The following is a 20,795-nucleotide window of genomic DNA, read 5'->3' as shown; positions in this document are numbered from 1 at the left end:
CTCAGGACGAGGAGGGTGAAAAACATCAGTTCCCCTTTCCCAATTTATGTTAGCCGGATTGGATAAGACCACAGATGGTGGGCAACAAAAACTATTGCATTTGCACTGCCCTGCTAAAGCTTATTAGGAGAGAAGCAATAACTGAGCACAATCTTTCAAACGCCTGTGAATGCATTATGAAATGAAGACAAAATTGAGGAAAAAATTATTAATAACAGGATCCTCCTAATTACAGCAACTAGCAAATCAGTTCATTTGTGTGTGTGTGTGTGTGTGTGTGTGTGTGTCAACTGATTTGGTTCACGCAATCTAAAGTTATTTGCAAAAAACACTGAGCTTTCTAGTAATACAGATTTCTAAATATAGTTAAGCAATAGGCACTTTTTTTGCTGTTTATTCTGCCTGCAATTATCCATAGACTGTGGATGATGTCTTGGACACAGAAGTTGTAATTTGTGAATCTAACGTCTATAATTACTCTCAGTTTGCGCTCAATCTAAAAGCACTCTGAGGAAAAAAAGCTAATTGGTGCTAGAAAAAAAATGAGCTTGGGGCCTAGCTATGGAGCTCCAGTGTGCAGATATGAACTCGGCTAAACTTTTTGACCACTTTCCTTGATTTATGAATTATGGTTATAGTGCATAATTGGGAAAAAGTAGCTTATCTGACTACAGAAACAAAATGATGCAATGAATCTATAATCTGTGCAAATAAATCCAGTTCTTTCACTGGTGCTTTTTAAGGCGTAGCATTCACTTCACATTGCATTTCACATTCACTAGTTCACCCATCCAAATTAAAGCACTGATTGCTGATATGTATCTTTGATCCGAAATGTGGCCCTGATCATGAACACAATATCAGCCCTGTACACAAGGGGCATTATGAAAATAGAAAATGCACAACAATGGAACTAAAATGGGACGCCATGCTGTACCTGGATGTGAGAGCTGTCAATCATCTCTATGGGCTCCTCCCTTTTAAAAATTAATTTTAGTTAATCTTCTGGGTTTTAGAAATTACATACCAACAAAATCCCTGTTTGGGTAGTTAGTTCTTCCAAGCCACGATACAGATAAGTGACAGGTAGTCATATATTTTATGTATGACTGTCATATATTTTATGTATTTTTGTAGTACATCTACAATGTGACAGAAAAATGTGATTTACAGAAATAAAAATATATGACTACCTGTCACTTATCTGTAAGCAAATTGCCCCCACAGCTTATTGAAAACATGGAAAATTTACAACATGAAAAAATAGAAATTAATATTTTGAAACTGACTGAATGTGACTAATATGCTAAATCAAACTGTCCACTTAGAAAACAACTCTGATTGATCAGTTACACATGCTGTTGTATAAATGGAACAAACAACAGGTGGAAATTATAGGCGATTAGCCCAATAAAGACACGGTTCTGCAGGTGGTGACCACAGACCACTTCTCAGTTTCTATGCTTTCTGGCTGATGTTTTGGTCACTTTTGAATGCTGGCGGTGCTTTCACTCTAGTGGTGACCCAGAACTCACACAAGTTGCTCATTAGTGCAGCTCATCCAGGATGGCACATCAATGCAAGTTGTGGCACAAAGGTTTGCTGTGTCTGTCACCGCATGTCCAGAGCATGAAGGCAATACCAGGAGACAGACCAGTACATCACATGTGGAGACGCGGAGGAGGCCATAGGAGGGCAACAACCCAGCAGCAGGACCGCTACCTCCGCCTTTGCACAAGGAGGGACAGGAGGAGCACTGCCAGAGCCCTGCAACAAGACCTCCAGCAGGCCACAAATGTGCATGTGTCTGCTCTAATGATCAGAAACAAACTATGTGGTATGAGGACCAAACGTCCACAGGTGGGGGTAGTGAAGAACGTTCTGCTGCCTGCAACATCCTCCAGCATGACCAGTTTGGCAGTGGGTCAGTAATAGAGTGAGGTTGCATTTCTTTAGGAGACAGCCCTCCATGTGCTCACCAGAGGTAGCCTGACTGCCATTAGGTACCGAGATGAGATCCTCAGACCCCTAGTGAGACTATATGCTGGTGCGGTTGGCCCTGGGTTCTTCCTAATGCAAGACAATGCTAGACCTCATGTAGTGTGTGAAGGCATTGATGCTATGGACTGAGCCACCCGTTTCCCAGACCTGAATCCAAAATGAGCACATCTGGGACATCATGTCTCACTCCATCCACCAATGCCACATTGCACCACAGACTTTCCAGGAGTTGGCGGATAGTTTAGTGCAGGTCTGGGAGGAGATCCCTCAGGAGACCATCCGCCACGTTGTAGGGAGGTCATACAGGGACGTGGAGGCCACACACTCTACTGAGCCTAATTTTGACGTGTTTCAGGGACATTACATCAAAGTTGGATCAGACTGTAGTGTGTGTTTTTTTTACTTTTTAATTTTGAGTGTGACTCTAAATCCAGACCTCCATGGGTTGATAAATTTTGATTTCCATCGATAATTTTTATGCGATTTTTGTTGTCCGCACATTCAACTATGTTAAAAAACAATAACAATATTACATTTACACTGGGCAGAGGATCAGGATCTCTTTTGCTTTATTTTACAACAAAGTAACTTAATGGTTTGGGTAAAGTATGTTTCTAGTTTGTAATGTTAGTTTTTAGTGCCTCAGGTACAGGTTACTTCATATTTATGCATGTTCTGGGATCTGAAGGGCAGAAGAATCCTTGGATGTGGGGAAATGAAATCACATATTTCCTTCCTGTGTTTTAATAGAGCCAAAGGCACAAGGACTCATTTCTGGCATTCCATCCTGCCTTCTGCAATCCCATCATTCTGACACACGTCCTGTTTTGGTAGTCGTTCTATCATCACTGTGCTCTCTTATGACACCATGGTGCATTGTTTGCACACTCAATATTCGTTAAGAAAACTTCATGGGCCTATTGAACCCCTCTGCAGCACCTGGCTTAGCTCTTGTGGACTGCCACACTTTTAAGAAGAAACCTCAAATTTTGTTAAAGCAGGAAGCAAGACGCTGACAGTGCAGCAAGGTGCTTGGCACTTAACATAAACGTTTGAGGCAAAGCCTCCTCACAGATGAGCTGTGACCAGCTGCATGGAAAATATTACACACCATAAAGTAAAGTACCACAGGTACCCTAATAAATACCCATGGAATCATTTTGAAACTCAGAGGGGGAGTGAATATTTTGTCTACTCACATAATCATGGAAGGCCTTTGCCTCGCTGGAGTGTTCACATGTTTCTCTTCTCTCAGGTGCTGCACAATACAGATCCCAGAAAACACTGCAAATGACACATGAAGAAGTAAATGCCCAGTAAATTATGAAGGTATGTGGAGACCTGCTTCACCCATAAACCCTTTCTGGGTTGATCACTTGAAATAGCAGTCTTTACAGTGGAGACAATAAGAGATGCATATAAAACGGGCCTTACCACCACCATGAATGTAAGAATCCTGGAGGCTCTCCTAATGTGATGTTCTTTTCCCATCTTATCTGTCGAGAGGTGAGGGACAACAATAAATTGGGTGATTATGGACTGTGCGAGTCTCTTAGATGCGAAGCAGTAGGGGGCCTGTCTGTCCTCACCTGCGTGTCAGAGAGCAGGCCACCCAGCTACCAAATGACTCCAAACTAATGGCCCTTGACCAAGCATTCATATTTTGAGAGGTTTATGACCAAGACCATACATACATACATAATAGACATGGTTGATGATGATATATAAATGGAAGAGAAAAAAACTCTTAATTCACAGTGAAATTTGTAATCCGCAAATTGTCATTGAATGAAAACAGTTGGAAATACAACATGGTAAAAGTGTAAAATACTGGTAAACTAAATAAACTTGAAAATTACTGAATATGAAAAAGTTCACCAATATATTTGCAATACATATTATTGATTGTGTGCACTCAAGAAGGTATATTAATCTGTGAACTGTGCAATATCTTACATAAACAGACAGCTGCTGAATGTAGTAAGGAATTTTATAAAATTAATCTATATTTCTAATTCTTACTTTTCGGCATACATTTTGCAAGTAAAACAAAATATTTTTATGGATGCATATTTTCCTAAAATATATACCTAAATTTTTCCTAAATATTTCCTAAAATATGACCATTTACATTGGTAGATTCTCACTAAAGGCATCAAAACTATGAATGAACACATGTGGAGTTATGTACTTAACAAAAAGTGGAGACCTGACCACAGTCACTGGACCTGAACCCAATGGAGATGGTTTGGGGTGAGCTGGACCACAGAGTGAAGGAAAAAGGGCCAACAAGTGCTAAACACCTCTGGGAACTACCCCTTGAACTCATCGAGAGAATGCCAAAAGTGTGCAAAGCAATAATCAGAGCAAAGGGTGGCTATTCTGAAGAAACTAGAATATAAAACATGTTTTCAGTTATTTCACCTTTTTTTGTTAAGTACATAACTCCACATGTGTTCATTCATAGTTTTGATATCTTTAGTGAGAATCTACCAATGTAAATGGTCATGAAAATAGAGAAAACACATTGAATGAGAAGGTGTGTCCAAACTTTTGGCCTATACTGTATTTTCAGATTCAGATCTGTGCCAAGCTAAATGTTTGTTTAGTTGTCAAGTCATCTTAAATTCTACAGGGAGATCATTAGGCTCTCTGTTGCTTCTGACCTAAGTGGTATTGCAAGGTCAGTATTTAACAAAATACTGCAGATTTGCACAGTCTACAGTTTTTAGCAACATCTGGATGGACTATTTGCTCCCCGGGCACCTGTCATGGCTTCCCACTGCTCACTAAGAGTGATGGGTTAAAAGCAGAGGACACATTTCATTGTGTGCACTGTGAGCTGTGTCACAATGACAAAAGACAATCACTTTCACAAAATAATCCACACTCTCAGAAACCTAATTTACACTTATGGCATTTAACAGACACTCTTATCCAGAGCGACTTAAAGTCTCCATGGAGCTCAGGGACACAGTGGTAGTTAAAATAAGTCAAAATGCAAATAGGTGAGAACTGTATACAAGTGAATCAGATATAGATGCAAAAATTCTAGGTGAAAAATATTAGACAATGCACACAGCTTGGGGGTGCAATATGTAAGGAATACAGATGCAGGAGGCAGATGTGCTAACCCAGCCGTGCTGTGGGATCATGTTCACCAGTTAGCCTCTTAGGATGTTAATTGAATAGGAGGCTCCACACAGCCAATGTATTGATTTGGTAAAACAGAGGTTCATGCAGCAGCAGACTAACATCCACCTGAATCCGAGGCCACAGGAGGAATAAGTATTTACAGTACAACACTGTAAATAACACATCTCTGCATAGAGAGCTGTGGCTGCTCTATATGTAAATACATGTGAATGGGAGAGTATGAAAAGCATGGAATTATTCTCACATTCAGGCTGGATAAACTTGATGTTCCTGCTTTTGATTACAATCAATAAGTTTTTCACACCAAGTGCAATTAAAAAGCTTCCTGAGTGTGGCCTGTTTTTGTATTATTTGCGAGAATTTATCCTAAACTGCTCCGAATGCATGCCAACAACAACGTCCTGGCATGTGACAGGGAATGCTAGTCACTGACTAATGCATTTACTATTTGCCTCCAGAGAACAATTGCCATTTGTTTATTTTGACAGTAGTGTACGTCTTTGGCTTTTATACCAGCATACAGATTTGTGAGAAATAAGAGACATGTCCACTCATACACAAATGAATAGACTGGCAAAAATATAAACATTTGAGAAATTGTTTATGATTCCTCATAAGCCATCCCACACTGCCTCAAGGCCACTGTTTCTGTAGCAGACAGCACAGCCTTAATAAAGTGCCATGAATTACCAGGTTAGGATTACAATAGCGCTGATCAGTATTTATTTATTAATCTATTTATTTACTTTTTGCTGAAACAGTTTTTGCCGTTTTATGGCCGTGCGCTGACTCTCATCCAATCCCATTAAGTGGACACCAAACAACTAATGTGTCCTGCTTGCTCAGCACATTGCTTGTGTGTAATTAAATTAGCCACGAGCCCTAGGAGTGCACACTGCTGCCGACATGGCTGAGGCTGCCTGGATGGCACGTCGATAAGCAGCCTTTAAATAAACCCCCAGTGGCTTACCTCTGACAGGAAGGTCTGTGCAGATTTCTGAGCTCCTACATGCAGCAAGTATTCATACACATAGAGCGCTAACCTGCAGAGGAGAGAAGGGTTGGGGAGGAGGTGGAGGCAGAAAGAACAGTTTTACAACCATACAATCAATGACCAACCTAGAAATGTCAGAGACATTTACCCACATCCATTCTTCTTTTATAATCATGTAGCAGTTTTATGATTTATTTAATTGCTTATACATCTTTATTGCACTTACTAACATGAAAATGAAAATTTGTTTAGATATTTGATATGGATTAGTTACACACAGACACCAGTGTGTACCTACTTTATACAGTACTTTTGTGCCTTAATGACACTTAAAAACAAATTTGCTCTAAATGCAATTAACCAATTGGAGAGGCACCAAAGGCTGATTTAAATCTTGCTGTAAAAGCAGCCAATCAGAGAAAAAGCCAGGAAAGCATAAAGGTCAGATACGAGACTCTAGTTTCAGTGAAGCCACAGAGGAGTCATATGTGTGTCTGGTGTGAGTCATTTATCACACAAAGTAGCGCTGACGAGAAATTACATTTGCTGTCAATACAGTGGTCAATGTGTTATTTTTATTTCAGGTGGAGCACAGACAACTATTTGGAACTGCTGGGCACTTCATCAGCAGAACTTGCTGTTTTAGCAGGGGATTCTTCTCTGTCACCCTCTGCGTCTTCCACATGAGCACATATAATAGTACTCGGTACTGAGAGCTACTTCACCATACAAAATACGACCAAAATCAATGTGACATGCAGTTAATTATATATTATATTAACCCTCAACATTCAAAATTAACAAGAAATTCCATAGCAAAACAATCCTGGGTACTTGCAAAATGCATCATAATACATATTATGATATAATAAGTCATTAAGTCACGAGTTTCAAGATATAATGTTGGCCATACAATACGATACTTTACAAGTACAACCCTAAAAATTGGTCTGTGGTTGCCTAGTGGATAAGGAAGCAGACATATAGTACAGGCCAAAAGTTTGGACACACCTTCTCATTCAACATGTTTTCTTTATTTTCATGACCATTGGTAGGCATCAAAACTATGAATGAACACATGTGGAGTTATGTGCTTAACAAAAAGCGGAGACCTGACCTCCACAGTCACCGGACCTAAACCCAATGGAGATGGTTTGGGGTGAGCTGGACCGCAGAGTGAAGACAAAGGGGCCAACAAGTGCTAAAAACCTCTGGGAACCATTTCAGGTGATGACCTCTTGAAGAATGCCAAGAGTGAGCAAAGCAGTAATCAGAGCAAAGGGTGGGTATTTTTGAAGATAATATTTTTAAGAATATTTCACCTTTTTTGTTAAGTACATAATTTCACATGTGTTCATTCATAGTTTTGATGCCTTCAGTGGGAATCTACACTCTAAAAAACGCTGGGTTGAGACTGCTGTTGGGATGATATAAACCAATTTGGGTTGAAAGTCGGTCTTGGTCTGTAACCCGGTGCTGGGTTGGGAACGTGGACCTAAAAGAGAGCACGCACGTCACGTCAACTTCCAGGGACTTAAGCGAGAGAAGCTGCCATTGTCTTTGCACTGTTTTTAGTTTCTGAGGGGCGAAAAAATATGTTTCTTAGGGAAAAGCTGCGGGGGGAAGGAGAGAGGAGAAATGTTGAAGTTGTCTGCAAGCTTCATTGCTTACTATCTTGCTAACTAACACTTGCTATGCTAACACTGCTTAATATCTTGCGACTGCATTGGCCACCTATTTGTGTGTGTATTCACTCACAAGCTTTATTTTGCATTTACGCTGTTAAAAGGGGTTTTGGGTTTAATGTTGTATATTAGAAGTATACCTTTCTGTCTACATTTGTCTGTTTTTTTTGGACCCTTTTAAAGGAATTTTGCTCGATGTAATGAGAAAACCATTTTGTGGATGAACAAGGTGAGTTGTTTTCTCTGTTCAAGTACTACAAATTAGAAACTGCTGGAAAATTTGTAGTTTGAAACGTGCATTTGAATGTGACTAAATTATGAGGTCATATTAAGTGAAGCATTTGATACTTGCAGAATCAGAATCAGAATCGTATTTATTGGCCAAGTAAGTGCAAGCACTTACAAGGAATTTGATTCCGGTAGATGTGCAGTACAATAAATAGGCACAAATCTAAATCCTATATACAGAGTGTACATAAAGTGCAGTGTGCAATGTTGAAGGTGATTTGCAGTTTCAGCTGTTTAGGAGGGAGATGGCGAGGGGCAAGAAGCTGTTCCTGTGTCGGGTGGTCCTGGTCTGCAGGCTTCTATAACGTCTGCCGGAGGGCAGCAGGTCAAAAAGTCTGTGATCAGGGTGTGAGGGGTCTGAGATGATTTTCCCTGCCCATTTCCTGGATGCAGCATTTTGTTTTTAGAGTAGCTCTCTACTTCTCTACATACCGTTTTGCAAAAGTAATGTAGAATTCAAATTATTTCAATGTAGGTTTGAAAAATTAAATACCCACTTTCAACATATGCCATTTTTTTTTTTGCACTACTAGTTTTGTTTAAAGAATGCTTTGGAAATGCAAGTACTGTTCTGCCACCTGCGAGAAGAGCACAGGCTAAAATATGGAACTTATGCAAGAACTAAGCCCTTTCCTTGCTTACATCAGGAATCACATTTGCTCTTAGACGAGAGGAGGTTGTAAAGGATGAGCCTGACATCAACCAGATGATCCAACGCTGGCCAGCACTTTTCACTGAAAGCAGGTTTGTGAATGTGTCCTTTAATTTTTTTTTTCTTATTTGTTTTACATACATAATGTTCAGATAGGTTTTTTGTGATATAAATAACTCTGCCTGAATATCAAAACTGAGCATATTTTATATTTCTCAGGTTTACCTGGAGTTGGTAGAAAACAGCCCGCAACCTTGGCGTAACAATAGACAACCAACTCTCCTTCTCGACTCACATCTGCAACTTTTCCCGCTCATGTAGATTCCTTCTCTACAGTATCAGACGAATCCGCCCTGCAACTCCCTTCTAGCTGGTCTACCACTATGTACCATCCGACCGCTACAACTCATACAAAATGCAGCAGCATGACTGATCTTTAACCTTCCCAAATTCTCCCATACCACCCCTCTGCTACGCTCCCTCCACTGGCTCCCAGTAGCTGCACGCATCAGGTTCAAAATACTGATGCTGGCCTACAAAGCCAAACATGGAGTAGCAACATCCTACCTCACAGCCCTTATTACACCTCGCACTGCACCTCCAGTACTGCTCGCCTGGTCCCTCCATCTCTGAATGTAAAAGGAAGACATTCATCTAGACTCTTCTCCATCTTGGCCCCTCGGTGGTGGAATGAACTTCCCCTCAAGGTCAGAACAGCTCAGTCACTGAGCACCTTCAAACAACAGACCTTCCTATTTAGAGAATATTTAGATTTACTTGTAACTGTCAAACTTGTGTACAGAATCTACAACTGAGTGAATAAAAAGATTGTATTCATAGTTGGGGTCCTGGTGAACCGGAATTGATCTCTTCATCAATGGCAACTTGAAAGCACGTTGTAAGTCGCACACATAGCTTGTTTACAGTGCCTAAAATAACATCACTTTGAATTACAAAAATTATAATATTAAATAAATCTATACAGCTGATTGTAGACAAATTGCTGTTAACCTGAATATTCTCTTTTTGTCTCGTTTCTTGCACTATTTAGAGTCTTAATGACGGAGACTCCATGGACATCCCAGTGGGAATCCTCTGCTATGACAACAGTGCTGCAAGCCCAGCATTGCCACAACTCAACCCCTCAAGACTGGGCATTATCCGAGAGGGCAACCTGGCAATGGAAGCACTCACCAACCTACCTCAAGCAATGTGCCTCTTGTTTGGCTTTACCCACGCACTTCACCTGCAGTACCTGAAGTGCTTGAAAAACACGTTTCATTCAGCAGGTAATGCTAAATTTAGGTCGAAGTGAGCTACCTCCAAAGGTTCAGAAGCTGAAGAATGAGCTAGCAGGGTAAGACACAATTATGCTTATAGCGCAGCTCTTAATGCCTGTGCCTGGATTGTTGTGCAATTACTTTGCACTGATTAGAACAAATAGGCTTGCAGTTGTTCATTTTGTCTGATTCTTCTTGTGCTAGATGTGTCTAGTATTGTATTACTATTATTTTACAGAGGGTGCAAGTTGGTTTTTACCAACTCTGATCCTGACTTCATAGTTGCTCTTAGGTCTGATGTTCTTAATGCCTGCTTTATTGTGTTTCTTACAGATGACTCTTATGTCTTATTATCTATTGATGTTTATGCATGATGTAAATGTAATTAAATGTTTTCATACGTCAAATTGTGTTTTTGACATATGTCAAAAGTTAATTTCTCTTCAGTCTGATGCATTGTTACTGACTTCAGTCAGTGTTTCTGTGATACAGTTTGATACATTTTCATAAAAATTGTCTTAATGCTGAGGTGGAGATGGGAAAAATGTCTTTAATTCATATGGACACATTTTTTACATGTTTTGTCATAAATAAAATTCCATTACTGAAGTATGTATTGCTGTAGGATTGTTTTAGTAATTTTAATCACATGTTAATAGATTACGTTTCTGATCCATTTTGGGTTGCATTCAACCCAGCAGCATAGTCATTTTAACTAATAGTTGGGTTAAAAATCACAACCCAGTATGCTGGGTTAAACGTGTAACCCAACTTGTTGGGTCAAAATAAACGAGCGTTGTATTGGTCCCTTTTTGACCCATCGATGGGTTACCAAAATAACCCAAATTGGGCTGTCTTTAACCCAGCAGTTTTGTAAAAATGTAGCGCTGACGAGTGTACCAATGTAAATGGTCATGAAAATAAAGAAAACACATTGAATGAGAATTTTTTGCCTGCACTGTAAGTTAACCAAAGGGTTGGGGGTTCAAATCCAGAAAAAAACAATCACTTTCACTTTAACATAAAAGTGTCTGCATAGCTTAAATTTAAAAAGTATATAATCACTTAACATAATTATAATTTTCCAACCTTTGGAAAAACAAAACATAGGTGAAATTATTCCAGACAATGAGTCCAATGGATTTTATATCTTTGAATAATGGTATATTGTCGTTTTCTTGGTTTATTTACAATGCTTTTGCCAGTGGTATAACAAAAGATTAATATGTTTTAATTTTTTACATTACATTTACATTAATTTCATTTTATTACAAATTGATTGTGATTTTTAGGAATACTAGAAAAGTCAGAAAATTCCATTTATCTTGAATTGTTATTCAAAAAAGATTCAAACCAATACAGACATACAAACACCAAGTTATTTACACAAAAAAAACAGTCTCACACACAGTCTGTTTGCAATTTGTTTGCTTAACTGATTCATGTGTATCCCAGATGTCAAGGTGGACTCTGCTACCTCTCACAGAGTGAGGTGAGGAAGTCAAACGTAGAATCAATAACGCCTGGTTCAACTGAGCCAGGTGCTTTGATCAGGCTTGTGAAGAGCATGATTGAATCCCTGACCTGTGCAAGAGAGGATCAGATATGTGATCCTACTGTACATTCAATTATGGGGGAGTTCATCAGGCTCAGCCACCCCCCCCCCCCCACCCCCAACTCAATGTAGGCACATTAGGGGCACTGTAGGCACTGTGCTATTCCCACAAGGAAGTCAAACACTGAAAAAGAAATCAGGATCCTTTTTACAAACAATATCACCAATAGTTTGGGGTGAACTGTCCAGACAGCAAAATTCAAAATAAAATCTTGATTTGCATCTCATTCCAATCAGAATCAACAACGGTGGTATGACCAGAGCATAACAACAAGCGGAAGCCCCTCAGGCATGCAGTTTAATAAGAGAAGGGAAACCTTGCATGAGCTGGGAAATAAATGGATTGAACCTGCATACATCATACCTGTACACATCAGGAACTTCAAATGTGCCAAAGGTTGTCATTCTGTAATGCAATGCTGACAATCAACAGCTATGACGAGGGATTGAATTAATCAGGAATCCACTGTTCTGATATTATGAAAGTGTTCATGAAGATGAACTTCTATTTTTATTTCAAACACCATGAAACATGGGTGGGAGGCGTGGCACATGAAGCAGTGAGGAAGACGTTGATGTAGCATTCTGTTAACTCTTGTCAGCTTCCATTAGAACAGTAGATGCATTTTGAGCAATTTTGAACATGGAAATCTTGGAACCATGGTAATTTTGCAAATGTTCACCAAATCCATGATTTGGTTTTGATTAAAATTTTTGAGCCGCGGCGCTGTACATTACGTGGTGCGTACGGCATGTCTGTTAACTTCAATGACATTTTCATGAATGTAAGATGAGAGATTCCAGGCCCATGACTTTTAATGCTTTAATGAAGACCCGCAATAGATCTCCAAGCTTCGGCCTTCTGCTCACAAACCAGGGTGCCAAAAGGCCAACAAATGGCCTGAGGTGCCATGAGGGGAAGGTTTGAATGACCACTGTGTTCCTGTATCAGGAGTTCTGCTTGGACAAGGCAGAAACATCACAGGTCAATCTCATTGGGCTGTGGCAACCAAATGCCGAGTATAAAAGATGTTCTCTTGATGGCTACTGCCTCTCTTTTTCCTTTTGCCCATTTGGCTGCTGGGGGTTCTCCCCGAGATTCTGGGCTTTTCTCTCTCTTCCCCTGCTTCTCCAGGTCCAGGCTCTCTGGAGTTTAGATCCCTGCTTTCTCTCTCTCTATCTCTTTTGCCCTTCCTCTAATTTGACTTTGATATCATTGTTACATACAATGTCCAGGTAACATCAGATGAGATAAATGCATTGCTCTCAATTAATGGAGTCAGATTAACAAGGTCACCACAATCTCTTGATTCCAATTTCTGTATTTTACATGAACAAAGTTAAAGAGGAATGGGAGGAATCCATAAGGATTACACACACCGTCCTTTGTCACTCTGGACAATTTATTCCTGTTATAGTCAGTACAACACATCCACAGTGTTTACCTGTGTTGTCAATGCTCCTATTTCCACTTGTACATGGGGGTGTCAGTGGACTTCACAAATGCACATTATACTGAGGACACCTTAGGGACAAATCTGCTACCAAACCAAACATGCAGGAGAAAATGTTCCCCACATACAACAGATGAAGTATTATATTTAATTACTAACTGAGAGAAATAATGATTTAATGGTTTACATGTGTTCTACTGTCCATTGTGAAATGAAAACTCAGTTTGTGAGACTGGTACTTCCACGAGGGCCTGTAACTGTAGCGATTAAAGGCGTGTTGGAGAGGAGAGCATTACAATTCTTTCTTCTGGAACCGCAACACAAGATCATGGACATTTAAATCACATTTTTGGTCACTGCTCGCATATTAATACAGCACTAGCTAACATCAACACTATCACTGATGTTTAATTTCAAAAACATGTTTAAGTGTAAACTTTTAAATGGCATCAGTCACAATCAGCATTAGATCTAATGCTTTGTGCACATTGAATAGGTTACCCTGTCTGAATATTTACTGGTATGTTCTGAAAAGTGTGTAGAAGATGTGCGAGGGTACCACGGCCCTTATAAAAAGTGAACATCTTTTAATTCTGTTCTCACTTAGTGAAGAGTGGCAGAGCCCTACACGCTCTGAGCGAGGCACATCAGTGTCTCGTACACACGAGATACCCGAGACCCACTGAGACTCTGTCTTCCTGCCAGGGCCGCTCAGCGGCGGAGCTGCTAGTAAACGTTACTGTTGCATCACTGCCATTCTGACGCCAAGGCTGTTTCATAAGTAGCCCCAATCTTCATCCCTTGGCACATGGCACGAACTCTCTGAGTGCAGCTCAGGTTCTGCAGCAGTCATCACCGGCGCTGTTCTTAATAAGAGCTGGCGGGGTGGTGGGGACATACATTTTTGGAAAAATAAAAACAACAGTGTTTGTGTTCAGTTCTGATCCCGCCCCCCCCCCATCTGCCCACCACGGAAATTAATGCAGGGAGTGTTTTAATCGAGCCCAGGTGAAGTAGCGGACAAAGTAAGCGAGTCGACGGCAGGGCAGGCAAGAGAACACAATGGTACCAGAACAAAAAGATGCGAGCTCAGTTATGTGGCGAGGATAATAACTGGGGACACTGACGCAAACAGTGAGTGAGATGAAAGGATTTGGGTGGGAGGAAGTATGGGGGAGAAGGAGAGCAACAATTAATACTACAGAGGTCTGGCATCGTCATGGTGATGCGGCTGACACGGGGAGTGTGGCTGAGGCCCAGGACGTGAGGGGTAAAGAAGTGAGCCTGAGCGGGCCAGCGGAAGCGTTGTAATAAAGGACGGATAAAGAGAAGTCACAGCGGATGCGAGTTCGTTTTGGTGTCGTGTTTGAATGTTGGATCACAGCGACGGGCCAGTTAAGGTGAGGGATCTTATCCCATGCATCGCTGTGATGAATAAAAAAAACCAAAAAAAAACACGTTTGCGTTTTGAAGTTGCGTAGAAGGGCTGTAAAACACACGCGGCACAGATCCCTCATCAGTCGACGGCGTGCGTTCACAGCCCGGCACAGCAGACCACAGGACACATGCTGCTGCTACGGCAGCTTGAAGCGAACACATGGTTTGCCTTTGTATCCCAAAAATGAAACAAAGGGGGCGTGACAGGAAAGGATGGCGAGTGTTTCATAATGGTGCTGGGTGGTCTGAATGGATGAAAAGAATACGTGGGGGGGGGGGGTCTAAACACATTTTAACGCAGAAAAATATCCCCAGTAAAAAATTACGGATGAGTCGAGTCAGCGCCTCGGACCGGACCGGCCGGCCCGTTTGATTAGAACAGTGGCGTTCTTTCACGTCTTTGCCGAAAGCTGAAGACTCCCTCGCCTTTTCAGGTTCTGCCCAGGCTTCAGTAAACAACTCCCACAGCCGCCCTTTTGGAGGACAACAGGGAGGTCTGTTCGAACCTAGCCGAGCAAAACAGATTGTCTGGCGCCCTGTGCAGGTACTGGCTGTCAGGCTTTGTCATGTTAAAAGATAATAGCTCGTGCCCCAGAGAGACGGAATAAGGAAATCAAATTGCCACCGCTTGGCAATAGTCACAGTGTTCGGTAAAATATTAAACAAGTTAATCACACCCGCACTATGGTAGATGGCAGGGTTACGTGAGGAGATTTTTTTTTTGTTTTTTGTCAGGGAGTGGGGTAGTTTTGGCTGAGTCACGTCTGCGCCGGCTCCATGACGGACGCCGTTTTTGCGCCGGGGCCGTGCTTCAGCCTGCAGATCTCGTACAGCCTCGCATTTTCAGGGAGGGAGCGGGGCTCGGCTGGGCCGGCCACCGTGTGGCAGCCAAGGGCAAGATGGGCGGTCACGAAGCCATTTATCACACTCTTGCCTCCTTACACCTCCCATCGCCATTCTCTCCTCCCCTTTCCCCATCAAGTCAGTGTTGGGGAGGAGGGACAGTGGACATGAGGTGTCGCCCTGCCAGGAAAAATGCCTTCAGCAGTATGTTAGCAATGAACAAACCCACGTGTTGCTGAATAAATCTTTTTACATCTTTTAACATGGCTACGAGAACGAAAAAAAAAGAAGAATCATAAGTACATTTAAAATTCTCGGGGTAAATAACAGGTTAAAAGTTCATTTCAGAATTATTATATGTACGTCGCAAAAATAATTCCATTTGACATTTTGCCATTTATATTATATGGTCTTTAAAACGCCACATATACTGAGTTATAGAGCATATGTGTTATTGTTTTATAATTGCATAATGGAATATTAACACCAAAAGCAAAAAATGAAGAACAATACCTGTCAGTCTCTCAGGTTGTCTGAAGTGAAACAACAAAGAGCTGAAAAGCACCAACTGAGGCTGACAAGGACGACAGTAACGTAAAATGTGCTAATCCTCTAAACCGTCCAAATAATCAACAGGGATCTATTCCATTCCATTTTATGCTCAATCGTCGAACGCTGACAGACACTTCAGTAAGCCTTCTGCCTGACGTGAGCCAGCAAATTGCATAAGCTTATGAGCTCAAAGCTGGCACAAGGTTTGCCCTTTTCCACTTTTATTTTTTTTTATTTGAATTGTGGCAAACACTCAGATCAGTCTAGAACCCAGCTCTGGTTTAGGACGTGGCACAGTAACATGCACGAACTCCTGACAAGCCGACTCGGTTAACCCGGGGAGGTTATCAGTGAGATGGGGACGAAAAGCCAAGTCACATAAGCAGATGCCAGCAATAAGTGTCAAACAACAGAGTCAAACAACCGAGCCGATATCGCCAGAGCCCGTGTTTACCTTTGATTAATTCTAATGTTCTCTGGCTCAGCCATCTGGCCCGTCCAAATGTTATAACGTTACAATTAGACATCAGCAGTAGTGTTTCCCTGAAAATTACAACTCATTACAAAACCCAAATTATCACAGTGAGCTGTCATGGCAAAAGATTGGTCATTTTACATTTAATTCAATTCCTGCTTTCCGCTTAACAGGCAGAATTAATGTACCTGGCCAAACAAATAAAAGGCTACAACTATAAAAACTACAACCATTTCCACAATTAGGCTCGTGTTGCATAGAGGAGAGCCATAACAATAACGATTGTAATGGGGATAACAGGAAATGCCCCCAGCTCCTTAACCAAAGAGGAAACGGCACAATGGAAAAGACCAACCCCTTTCAACCACTGGAAAAGAAAGGTAATAATCTTGTAAGAACACTAAATCAACCACTAACAGTATTGATATTTCTCCAGGATAACTAATAAACACAAGGCATATAAAGTTATAGAAGACGTGTGGGTTTTCTTTATTGCATATTTCAACTGATGCTTAAAGAAAATTCAGCAGAGGTCAATTTTAGAAGAAAGGATTGAAGGTCCAGAAGCATTTTTTTTTTTTTTTTTAATCTGTACCCCACTGCTATATGTCTCAGTGGTGGAGAGCGGTGTGAGGAATGCTGGGCTACACTTCATAAGCAACACTTTTAAACAGCAGCCACGCTCGCCGCTGTCTCGCAGGTTAGTTCACCTGGGCAGAAATGGTCTCTTTCAGGCGGGAGCATTCTCAAACATGGAGCGGCGGGGAAGAATGGACCGCAGTTCTACGGCAATGTCTAAGCCTCTCTCCGTCACGCGTGCTTAACCTTGTGCCGCTGTGTGGACGATGTCACTTGCATATTAATGAGGGCTGATATTACAGAGGTCTATCCTCCACAGGCTCGGCAGGAGAAAAAGCGGGAGACAGAATGGGCAGAGAGAGAGAGAGAGAGAGAGAGAGAGAGAGAGAGAGAATGCAACAGTACTCTAGACACCCACTGCAGACAGGCGCATTTTCTGCAGAAAAAAAAAAGCATCTGGGTTACAATCGCTGTTGGAGAAAATGCAAGCAGTGAGAATTCAGCTCCAGGTCCAAACATGGACTGGCACACATGTGCCACGCGTGTCAAATTCATGGCAGTGGTGGCCTAGCGGGTAAGGAAGCGGACTTGTAATCAAATTGTTGCGGGTCCACATCCGGAGCACATGTGTATACATTAACACTTCATAACGTTAATGTATTAAAGAGTTACGGTGCACAGGTTCTGCACATTTTTCCTCCTTGTCCTTGAAGGAGGGCATATATAACAGAAGCAGCTGCCCTTATAACAGACTGCGATCCTCTCAAAACCAGCACTCTGACATCACCGCCAATATTCAAAATGACACCAAAAGACCTTGTACTGTGATCCTCGAAACCGAGTGGAATTTTAGCAAATATGGCAACGCCTGTTCAGCATCACCAAGCTGTCTCCCCATATACATCCTCTGTCAAGGGTAAGAAAGCAGCATGTACTGAACTGAGCTGAGCACGATGCCACCTGTTCAGCATCGCCTACCTGCTTTATGTGTGCGAGTGCAGCACAAGCAAAAGGAACATGAGACACAGACATCATCTTTATTTTAAATGCCGCAGCTAGTCAAAGCTGTTCAGGTTCTGAGGTGGAGGTGTGTGTGAGAAGAACGTCTTTCACTAAATAGCGACTAAATCCTCAGGATATATTTCCAAGTCTGATGCATGTCAATTTCTCACATTGCTCCATGAAGACCTTCATCACAGTCAGATCAAAACATCCTAATGCATGCATCTGGGTCATTTCACATTAAAAACCACACAGCCACAACACCGTCTGCCTCAGATCTCACAACCATTATTCCAAAAGGTGTACATGCAGTGAAAAGAAAAAAAAAAGTATTTCAGGTCATTCTGAATGAAATAATCTATTAAATACTCTATTAAGTTGTGGTAACTTGTGTTACAATCAGCCAAGATTAACCTATAACATGCTCATTAAGATCCACATGGTGGGTTAATTTTGTGTGTTATAGTAATTTCACTAATAAATTTTAATTCTGACCTACAAGCAAGAAGAAGAGTTTTATTTGTTATCTCTATTTTAACAACAACAACAAAAATCTGCATTTGAGGAAGTGTGCAGTAATGTAAACAATCGTTTTAATGCAAAGGGCCACATCCCAGAACACCACCCCCCAGTGTCTGAAAGGCAGCACTGCTTTACTCATCTCTCCAGGTCTCAAGTTCAGAACCGCTGAGTGCAGCAGCAGCAGCCCACTACGGTGGCTCATCCTGTTCGCTTTACTTTACTTTAGTTAAACGTATTGCAAAATGTTTCAGTGACTTTTCGTTCAGAAGGACTGACAATTATAAATTAAAAGTAAAAATAACAATTCAAATAGCCATCCTCTTTACATATATTAGATTTGACATACGAATATTGAGTCTTCTGCAGTTGAACGCCAGGCACCTGATTTGGCTTACCTGACAAATTCCGGAACAAAATTAATCCTGATATTATCTGTAAAAATGCGCGCGGGCCACGGCAGCCCCTGCCAGACCCCCCCCCAGTGAAGAAAAAGCCTTTCTCTGGCAGCCTGGCCGGGACAGGAGTCTCCAACCCTCCCATCACTTCCATCTCACGACCTCATCAACCCTGGACTAAACAGAAACCAAAAGATACCGTGAAATGTCTTCTTCTTTTTTTTTTTCAAGTGGCCGGGCCCACTTCCACGGATGCCAACTTGCAACACGTTGACCTTAACGTGACCTGGTGACCACAGGCGAGAGAGAGAGAGAGAAAAAAAACTTCCTGGAAGTTGCTCCAATCTTCCAAAATAGCCTCCCACCCCCCTGCGGTGGGCAGCGACACCGAACACGGTTACACAACGCGCACAGAGCCCCGGCACGGACAGAAACCGGCGAATTCTGCGTGGGCTCAAGCCCCACACCGGCCACTGACGTGGACCACAACACGCGTGGAACGCGACGTGCGAAGGTTCACACGCCAACGTCCCTGCCCGCTCACCTCGCCATTCGCCGCATCCCACCCGAAAAGCCGCGCAACTTTTACCGCGCAACGTGAAAAGCTTTCGCGAGTTCTTTTTTTTTTTTTTCCCTTTCTAATTCAGATGTATATTTACATCAGTTTTTAAAAAATGTAAATAAAATCTCACGTTGCGCCAGGTAAACAGCACGTCTGCAAACTTTTAATCAACTTCGCGACGCCGACAGCTGACAGGAACTTTCGCGAAGCCGGAGCGTCAGTTTCGGGGACCGCGCCGCGAGCAGAGCGCGGCGGTCCGCGGCGCGGTTCGCAGCCCGGCCGCCGCGCCGTCTTCATTACACTGACGTGCCCTCATAAATAAAACTTACTTTTCCCTCGCCTGGCTGTCGGACGGCACGTTGTTACTCTTGCCTTTGGCGTACATGCTTGCAGAGACCTCCGATTGTCACGCACCTGTCAACCCATCACAGCCTCCCCGGACACAACCCCGTCACCATGGCGACTGACGGAGCGACGCGTCCTATTGGCTGAGGCGGGCGGCGGGAACGCCCACTCTGTTTAGTAAGCGCTGTGAATGGCAGCTGTTTAGCACCGCCCAGACTGAAACGCGACCCCGCTCTTATCTCTCGGTTTCTGTCTGTGGCGCGCGCGCGCACACACACACACACACACACACACACACACGCAGACTCACACACGCACACACACTCACAGAGACTCACACACACACACACACACTCACAGAGACTCACACACACGCACACACTCACAGAGACTCACACACACGCAGACTCACACACACACACACACTGACACACACACACACACACACACACACACACTGACACACACACACACACGCTTCAGCTCGCTCGGCATAAAGGGGGATTTGAAACAGACTGAGAAGATTTTAAACAACTGGCTGTTCCCTCTGCCGGCGCGCCCCCCCCTCCGCTGTCACCGAACAGAAATGTAGTGAGATGGCAAATATGGAGTGGAGTTCGGACGGAGCGCTGCCGAACACAGAATGCACGCACGCTGCGAGCCATTTAGCAACCAACCTGCACGGCGTCACTATAAAACATCTGCTGCGAGTGCATTTTCATATAATGCTAATTGTCCTATAGTGCGAAATCGACTATATATATATATATATATATATATATATATATATATATATATATATATATATATATATATATATATATGTATAGTCGAGTGATTATCATTGTGAAACACTGCAGCACAGCACACGATGACACAACGAAATGTGTCCTCTGCTTTTAACCATTACCCTTGGTGAGCAGTGGGCAGCCATGACAGGCGCCCGGGAAGCAGTGTG

The 20,795-nt window shown here is 42.3% G+C and overlaps 1 protein-coding gene across 3 annotated transcripts in view; it reads right to left on the bottom strand.

Moving 5' to 3' along the window:
• The window catches only part of ssbp2b (single stranded DNA binding protein 2b), a 46,725-nt gene extending 26,510 nt beyond the window's left edge, over window positions 1-20,215 (bottom strand). Inside the window, exons 1-5 of one of the 3 annotated variants that reach the window (XM_028971629.1) lie at window positions 19,822-20,215; window positions 11,493-11,640; window positions 6,128-6,200; window positions 3,436-3,497; window positions 3,201-3,285 (exon numbers count right to left, since the gene is read on the bottom strand). In XM_028971629.1, the coding sequence (XP_028827462.1) occupies window positions 3,201-3,285; window positions 3,436-3,497; window positions 6,128-6,200; window positions 11,493-11,500 (228 nt within the window). In that variant the 5' untranslated portion in view covers window positions 11,501-11,640; window positions 19,822-20,215. Of the gene's footprint in view, window positions 1-3,200; window positions 3,286-3,435; window positions 3,498-6,127; window positions 6,201-11,492; window positions 11,641-19,622; window positions 19,794-19,821 lie in introns of those variants that run through there. The other 2 variants (XM_028971628.1, XM_028971627.1) reach the window with 2 other exon arrangements.
• Between the last annotated feature and the right edge of the window lie 580 nt (window positions 20,216-20,795).

This window comes from Denticeps clupeoides, chromosome 3 (genome assembly GCF_900700375.1).
Source record: "Denticeps clupeoides chromosome 3, fDenClu1.1, whole genome shotgun sequence".
Taxonomy (NCBI): Eukaryota; Metazoa; Chordata; class Actinopteri; order Clupeiformes; family Denticipitidae; genus Denticeps; species Denticeps clupeoides.
This window is presented reverse-complemented; position numbering and strand designations above follow the sequence as displayed.